Below are 9007 nucleotides of genomic sequence, written 5' to 3'. Positions count from 1 at the left end.
CGACGTCGGGATCCAGGCAGCGGCCGAGGCCCTCGATCACCAGCATGCTGAGAATCACGCTGCTGAAGGATCCGTCCTGCTTGACTCGGTGACGGACCATCGCGGCAAATAATTCCGACACAACGGTACTTACGTTTACCTGCACAGATACCCGGGACGGCCGCGTGTGCGTCTAGTAATTACTTCTTTAAACAGGAAAAATTACACGCGGGAAGGCGTGTCCCGGCAGATCGCTGTCGACGACGCTCTTTCGACGGCCGCGCAATTCCTTCGCGATGGACTCGGATTTTTCCCGTCTATGGTGACGCCTATCTTTAGAATCGCAATAATTCGCGATTATCCATTATCGGCGTTACGATACCGGTATTAAAAACTGGTTCGTCCACCCCTCGCGCGTGTTAATATTCGCGATACGCGCTTCGTTATTGCGCGCCACAGGTATATCGTTTTTCACACGAGTGCGTTTCTCGGAGGCCGATTGATCCTGATTCAATCCGCGCGATCTTAAATAGCGTATCCGACAGCACCCGCTATATAATCACTTGCATTCATGTGGCTATTATTATTATTATTCCGCGCTACGATGATTCGACATAACTGAAACACAGACTGTACCTCGTGTCGTGTAATGTTTTACGTGCACGGTCGTTTAAATAAAAAAAATAAATAAATAAAAACGGGAGATCGATTCCGAGAAGCAATGCAAATCAACGCAGACAAGTCTAAAAAATTAATAACAGTTCCCAAGTACAATTTCGATCGAGCGACGACGCGGTAAATAAGGATCGGCGAAAAACGATACGTCGCTTCAGCGATCTCTCGGACTTCAAAGGGAATACCTCCTGTTACTAACGTTAAACGGATTACAAAGGTGAGACTTGACGATGTTCTTCATCGAACACTTGAATCCGTCCGGATCGGGGGTCATGTGCGAGCTATGCTCCAGGATATATTGCGCCGCCATTTCGCCCTACGTCAGATTTTGCACGTAAAACTTCAACCGCGCTCGGTCGAGAAATGTAGTAAAAAATAATCACCGAGGTGAACGAGACGGTATGCGTGTAAAACAGTAAGGAAAATAAAAAGCGACGAATGCGCGAGAGAAAGGAAGTTTTAAAAAAGCGTTGCAAAGAATGCAATTGCGCTCAAGTTTGAATTGAATTGTCTTTCTGTCTTTCTCTACAGATCGACGCGTAAGTATAGCCGATTACTCTCGCATATCATAAATATTTTATCATGTATTTTACAACGATATGATCCCCTTGCCCCGGAGAATACTGGATACCGGAAAAGATGTGCTTTGATTAAAAATAGACATCTCGCCTCTGGACCCCATATTAAAATACCGAAGAAAAGCATGCTTCGGTAACGAAGGAAAAAAAAGAGGAGAAAGATTAAACGTGTTCCTCCGACTTAAGTTCCCCGTTAAGAAAGCTCGAGCAAAGAGCACATGTCAATAAAAAGTGAACGTTATCTCGCCGGACTTACGTTTCCCATTAGCACCGAGTAAAAAACGTCTCGGAGATTTTGTCGGCAGCGATCATTCAAAGATACCACTAGGCCGCAGTCCAGGATGATCAGGCGTGGGTCGTGCGCCACGTAATCGGGGGTAATGACCCGCCGAAAGGTATTGAACAGGCTCGCCTTCGGGACGACCGCTTTTTCGACTAGAATGTTGCCCGGGTGCAGGTCACAATGGATGAAGTTATCCTTAAATATCTACGGTCAAACGGCGTTCACACGTTATCGTTTTCGATCGAAAGATCTACATACAGAAAAAAATAAGTGTCAAATCAAGACTTATATATGCATATTTATATATACGCAACAATCTACAATCTTGAAAATGAGATTATATTGCGTAGAACGAAGAAAACTTGCTTGAATGAAATACAAACTTATATAGTGACAAAATCAAGAAAAAAAAGTTGAAATAAAAAGTCGAAATTCTTATAAGAAGATTATATATTGTTGCGTATGTACGAGTATATAAGTTTTGATTTGACACTTCTTGTTTTTCTATATGTAATAGGACTCTACGAGAAATCGAATCAGTCTTCTATAAAGCTTTGCGATCAGATCTCGTTCAAATTTCAACATTGATCCTTTTAAAAGCGGAGAATTTTAACGCGCATCAACAGACGTTAATAGCAATGATAATAATAATTGGGAATCGCCCGAGTTATATTGACCATTTTAAGAACCGTCGCGATTCCGATCCTGGCGAGTCTCCGTTGTAAACCAGCGTCGTCGTGTTCGAGGTAATCGGATATGGGTGAACCCTCATGGAAACTCTCGACGAGTATCCCGCGATGGGTCAGGTGCGTGTAAGGATGCGGGAATACGATGTCATCCCTCTTCGAGAAGTTTGCCGAAAATCTCGCGAGATTGGAGGCTTCCAGTCGCATGTCAATCTTCGCAAAAATCAATTGCACGATTTATGTCCATTTCCACCAATGTAGATTAACTTTAATTGCGGTTTACTTACTTTTCATCTTTTTCTAGTTCTTAAAATTAGAGAAAAGTAAAAGGTAAGTTAAAAATCAAAGTTAATCTGCATTGGTAGAAACGTATATTAGTTGAATGTGAACTACCGCGTTCTCGCTCACTGCTTTTGAACTACAGATTACTCAGAGGTTGAATCCGGCACAATTGGAATGAGAGAGTTAAGGCCCTGGCACATAAAAAAACTTACTGAAAGTCTTACTGCTTAAGTTTTTCTATGTGCCACAGCTTTTACTGTCTGGATTATCTCTCGTTTTCATGATAACGAGTAAAGCAACTGTTTCTTCTTAAGTTTTTCTATGTGCCACAGCTTTTACTGTCTGGATTATCTCTCGTTTTCATGATAACGAGTAAAGCAACTCTCTGTTTCTTATTGACTTTATCTCAGAAACTCGCCAGAGTTATGCCGGCTCCAACAAATCTCAATCCCAATCAAAGAAGCCCGACTTGGCTCGTTATAACGAGATTTCTCTCGGATTACGCAGAGTGAATGTGAAGGTACTTCGTGGGAAATTACTTGATCTTCCATTATGCGCGCGAATTCGTCGATGCAATCCGTGAGACTGAGCCAACGCAATTTCGGAATGAAGTGCGTGGCGCACTTGGAAAGGCCGCGCATTATCGCGATGTCCTTTCTGAAGAAAATATATATAGAGGAAATATATATTTGAGTCAACGTTTCGTAGCAGATTTTTCGAATTAATTGAATTTACGTTTGACGAAAACGTCCAGGCCAATCGAGAGTTCCTGAACATCTGATAATTGAAAATAAGATGTGTCTCTCTCGTGAATTAATAACGTTACACAAGCAGATTTTGTACTTTCTAACGACTTAGTTAGGAAAATACATAAACTCGAAATTCGACGTTTTCGTCGAAGAAAAATTGAAACATTGGCATCACGGTAGCGGCGAGACACCCGGTACTTGCAACGCAAGTATACACATCCGCGGTTCGTCGTGCCACGCGGCTTTTATCGACAACGCGATTCAACACGTTGCCGGGAAAGACTACTAAGAATTATCTGCGCGATATCTCAAAGAGGGTACTTGAGTTGGCCTTTGATTCCGGGATGCAACACTTTTACCGCTACGGTTTGCAATTTTCTGGCACGCGGACTGGCAGGCGCGAATTCATCACTTTCATCGAGAGCTCTGTCTGAAATAATTGATACAATTAGTCTTATCTCATTCGTCATCTACAGTTATTAACACGTTGACTGTCAAATGCGAGTTAACTCGTATTTGACGATTTGGTCCATTGCTTTAGTATTAGACCTATTCATTGTCTTATTACACATTTATTAACACGTCTATTGACATAAATATTTATTATTTTTATATATTATATTTTTGGGTTTTGAATAATTCAACATACCTAACTCAAATTGGCGTCGGAGACTCTTTTCCAAATATTGCTTGGCAGTCAACGTGTTAACAAGTTGACCCTGCCACTTAGTTCGAATAAATTTAAGAGAGTGGGTATAATTGCGAAATATCACAGAGCAAAACCTATATATCTTCCTTTTTTTCATTACTAAATTAATGTAATATTTCTTTTATTCCTTTTTTGTGATTGATTATCTTTTTGATCGATGTTTTTCTTCTAAATGAGCTTTTCCTGGATTTTAATTACATTAAATTTTTTTTTTTTTAGGAAATTTTATTACTCGTAACTTTTAACAAAATTATAATTTTTGAAAACCGAATAATTGCATAATAATTTATTTATTACTTTATTTTGATCATTTCTATACGTGCGAATGTATCTTTTCTCGCATGAGATAGGAAATTCGCAAATATTTAGAAACGACATCTCGACAATATATCGAGTTGTTCATTTTAGGCCTGCGATCGGTTTGATTTCTCTGCGCGTATACTTGACGCGGCTAAGTATGCAAATCCACCCGGACAGGCCCAAATGTCTGCCGCGTGAACGCTTCATCGTTCCAAGTGGAAACGATAACGAAGGCGACCTTTCGCTAAATCGCACCCGCGCGATTTCTATCGCGGCGATGTTACGCAGAGAGGAGAAGTGAAAACGCTTTCTAGCTTACTTTCCACGAAACGCGACGTCCGAGAATCCCGCGTCGCACTCAGATCGATCCACGCTTTGTACACCTGCGCATCGACACATTTTTGGGCGATGTATAGCCGCGCGAATAACATTCATCTCGTCGCATATTGGACACTGCGTGTCCGATTCGCGTACGCTTGTCGCACGCGAATCTTATTCTCCAGTCGGGGCCTATATCCTATCGGCTGCATACCTGCGCGCAACATCCCGAGCCGATCGGTCCCTCGTCCTCGAATCTCACGAATAAGTCCCGCCAGGAAGGGCCGTACGTCTCCTCGAGCAGACGCTCCGTGTCCAGCCAAGAATGTGGCGTCGCGTTTCGTTGCAGCTGCGAGAGCGTGTCGCAGATGTCTCGCGGGAAAATATCCCTCCGCGTAGATACCCACTGGCCGAACTTGACGAAAATTGGCCCGAGAAATTCGATACCTGTGGAAGAATGCAGCTACCTTGCTCGAATTGCCTTTTGCGAGATTTTCTTTCATGAGTGAAACTCTGCTGATCACCTCGTTCCGAACGGCGCAGAGATTTTTTCATTTTTTTAAATTTAAAATAAAGGTCTTAACGTCGACGATTGACGATTATATGTTATATATAACATTATTACGAATAATTATAAATGATTTATTGTGGTAACCAGGATGCGCATAGTGTAGGTCTCTTCGTCAATGACGATGACTCCGTGTAAAAGAAGTTTTGCTCTTTTTGTGGGGTACGTGTGTACACTCCACGTCAATAATGCCTTTCACCTGAAGTTAGTCGCGTTCGGGTCAGATAATAACTGAACACATCGCGTCTAGCTATTTGTGCATTATGACTTTTGGTTCAACCAAAAATGTAGTAGATCTATTGTTTGATCAATTGTGTTCAGTTATTATTTGATCCGAACGCGACTAACTTCAGGTGAAAGGCATTTTATTAATGCCGATTGTATGTACATCTCACAAAGATAAAAAATCTCTTTTTCTTACTTTTAGATCTAAGTTCTACACGAAGTCGTCATACGAAGGGACCTACTAGCGCATCCAACGTCCTCACAAAGTGGCTTGATAAAAAATTACTTATATTTTCTCAGAAAGTTTCTAAAGCAGATGTTCTCATATTTTAGATTTATGAAAAATTCTGAAAAATATGTCAAATTTCTCAAATACTTTCAGAAATAATTGCATGAGAAATTTCTGAATATTTCAGTATCTGTAGGTATGTATGAAAATTTTTGATAAATTGCGCAGATTTTTTTTTATATATTGATTCAGATTTTTACATGTGTTGGCGGGAAAAATCTGAAATATTTTATTATTATTTTGTCTGAGAAAACCGTTCCAATTTGTATTAAAAAATCAAAAAAATGCTAAACATTCTAAAAAAGTCGTAAAAATTTTCAAAAAGAAATTCGGATTAATAATATAAAAAATTCCTAAGACATTTTTCCACCAGGTTGGTAACTTCGATGTAATCTTTGTGAAGGAAATTCGAAATAAAAGAGGGACGAATGGAAGGATATGTAATATTAGAAAAACAAGAAAAAGAAGGAATAATATTCATACATTGCAAAAAATTCAAATTGGAAGTTTTATGTCTTATTATATCATTAATAAAATTGTTACGTTGCAACTTTTGAATTTTTTGCAATGTAAAAGAATATGTAAATACACACGCATCTCCACGATTGCTTTTCACGATTTACATATACGTATACGGTTTTCTCTGCCTTGCTTTACGTCTACGATTACGATAGACGTAAGAACCTATTACGTTTCGTTCTCTGCCATCAGCCAAAGTTACGCTCCCCGGTGGCGTGACTGACTAACAATAAGTGATGGCTGCCGGGTTGCCACCTATCATTCGGTAGGGGCGCGTACGTGTAGTATATATTTTTTTAATTATAACGAAAAATTATTTCTTTTTGCAATTCAGATGCTTGAAGATGAAACTAACAAGGGGAGGCCGCGAACTTGGGGGTCACCGAATTGAAAAACGTTTTTATAAGTATAGTGCTCTACCAGAAGAGTACTTGAGCAAAGGTATAGGGCGCAACGCTCAACCATTTCCGAGGAAAAAAATGTAAGCGCACGACTACTACGCTGTCAACCCGAGTTCAATTCCTGTCTCTCGCAATTTTTTTTAATTTTTTTATGCAATAAATGTTAATTTGTGTAAAATAAAGTTTATGTAATCAACAATTTCGTTTTTTCTTTTAAATTTGCACTTTTAAAAGGCAATTTTTTTTAACTTACGCACGAAACTGAAAATAATTTTTATATTCAAATTATAACCTTACTGCCCTATCCCTTTGCTCAAGTAATCTTCTGGTATATAAAGTACTGTACTATATAAAATCCTTTTTCAATTTGGTAACCCCAAGTCCGCAGCCTCCCCTTGTAAGATAAAATTTGGATAAGATCAAAGTACTACATAATAAAAAGAAAATATTATACTATGACTGGTATTTTCAAGTACGTTATCCTGATACGCTGTGGACACAAGATGTAACATAACATATCAAATATATTGAACCCAGATTTTGCAAAGTATCCGCACAAATTTTGTCAACAGAACGTCAGGGAAAATTACTCTGTTAAAAGAATCTGTTGCGATTGACGGCAGATTGGACGAAGATTGACGACAGCGGGACATATTGTTTTATTGTAACTGTTTAAATGATATATTCCATTGGAACGGCGATGAAATGGTAAATTCTATTCAATTTCTGCTAGCAATGTGCTATCAGATTATGTCGACGAATTCTGCTGGCAGAATACCAGTTCAACCGCAGACGCATGGTTGATGTCAAACTGCCGCTATCTTCTACTCGAATCCATTGACAATCTGCTAGCATATTGTTAACATTTTGCTTACTGGATTATACCTTTTCGCAGGATGATGGGAAAGGAATTCGTGTAGGTGAAACGCGTTATCAGATACGCGGCGAGCAGGGTGGTGATAACCGAGGTCACAATCGCGATCCTCGCTAACACGAGTACCGTCTCTCGCGCGTCCGCGAGAAAACCACCCTTTTGCTTCTCTTCTTCCTTCTCCTCATCGTCGATGGGCCCCACCGTTTGTGGCTCGCGGATCTTCGCGCGAGGGTTACGGGACAACACGGTCGAGGCGAAATTGCGGTTGGTCCACTGGTTAGGATTTTCGTTGGCGCAGCGTGTCACGGGCGGTGGGTGAAAGCGACATCCTCGAGGACGATAACGCGATCGCCATCGTGCGACGTCGTCACTGCGACGACGAAGGCTCGCGAAAAGTCGCGCGAGATTCAGGCGCAGCGACATCGCCACATCCGCCAATTTTCAATAATTCATTTTTTGATTCGTAATTTTCGATCGTCGTTCCAGGACAGGTAAATTTACGTTTCGCAATCCGCGACGCCGTTCCCACGCGCGTCCATGTCGCGAATTCACGCGAAACTCGTTGCCTTTCCGAGATAAATCCTTGATGCGAAAGCGACGCTGAACCGCTGAGCTGAACCGCTGAAGTCGTGCTGAAGTGCGCGCAGTATCGCGCGCCTGCGCGCCCTGTGTTTTGAATTTTGAATTCGCCGCATAGGCCATTTATATTAGACATCGAACCTTCCAATTAACCTTCCAAGGTTGCACCATGAATCGCTTTGATTTGAGGTACCATAAGTGAGATTTATTTTGCTTCGCAAAATTAACGGGGAATAAAAAGTTATTAACAATATTATAAACAAAAAACGCGATTTTTTTTTCAAATATCTCGAAAACTAAGCAAGATGGAGTAACAAACTATACGTACCTTTTTCGTAGAGCGTAAAATTATCTACAGTAATGATCCGAACAACATTTATCGTCAAGTCAATCGTTTAGCTTGCACGCTCCGTCAAACTCCGAAACTCGGATTCCGAAAACATATATATATATAATATATAGATAATGTATTGTTGAATTAAATAAAACATTTTATTTACATAAACTACGTTTACGCTAGCGTTACTTCTGTAGTAACTTACGATAATTCCTTCGCGTAAACGGGATTTTGTAGTAACTTACGATAATTTACTCCGCGTAAACGAGTGAATTATCGTAAGTTACTACAGAAGTAACGCTTGCGTAAACGTAGTAATAGTAATATATTCACAGTAATATAATCTGTAATCTTTTCAAATCATTAAATTTCTATTTGTCTTATTTACAATTTCTTTTTAGTATTTTTACAATAAACACACACACACGCACACGCACACTCATACACACACGCACGCACGCGCACGCACGCACGCACGCACGCGCACACACACACACACACACACACACACACACACACACACACACACACACGCACACATGCACGCAATTAAATATTAAACATTGGACTATAACATTTTATTGATTAGCTTGTTGATATCAACTAATTGCCGTTTCTGTAATATGTCAAAGAATAAAATTGTAGAAATATAAAGA

At 40.1% G+C, this 9007-nt stretch overlaps 1 protein-coding gene across 1 annotated transcript; it reads right to left on the bottom strand.

Annotated features, from left to right (window-relative positions):
- Position 1: 1 nt before the first annotated feature.
- On the bottom strand, positions 2-7858 carry LOC139822273 (uncharacterized aarF domain-containing protein kinase 2). Its single transcript, XM_071793889.1, has 8 exons — positions 7447-7858; positions 4774-5006; positions 3882-3957; positions 3554-3662; positions 3023-3194; positions 2193-2414; positions 1489-1719; positions 2-970 (listed from the first exon to the last, which is right to left on the bottom strand). The coding sequence occupies exons 1-8, from the start codon at positions 7856-7858 to the stop codon at positions 827-829; spliced, it is 1599 nt and encodes a 532-aa protein (XP_071649990.1). The 3' UTR covers positions 2-826.
- Positions 7859-9007: the final 1149 nt, after the last annotated feature.

This window comes from Temnothorax longispinosus, chromosome 11, assembly GCF_030848805.1.
Source record: "Temnothorax longispinosus isolate EJ_2023e chromosome 11, Tlon_JGU_v1, whole genome shotgun sequence".
Lineage (NCBI taxonomy): Eukaryota > Metazoa > Arthropoda > Insecta > Hymenoptera > Formicidae > Temnothorax > Temnothorax longispinosus.
Note: the sequence above shows the minus strand (reverse complement) of the source record. Positions and strands in the feature narration are given on the sequence as shown.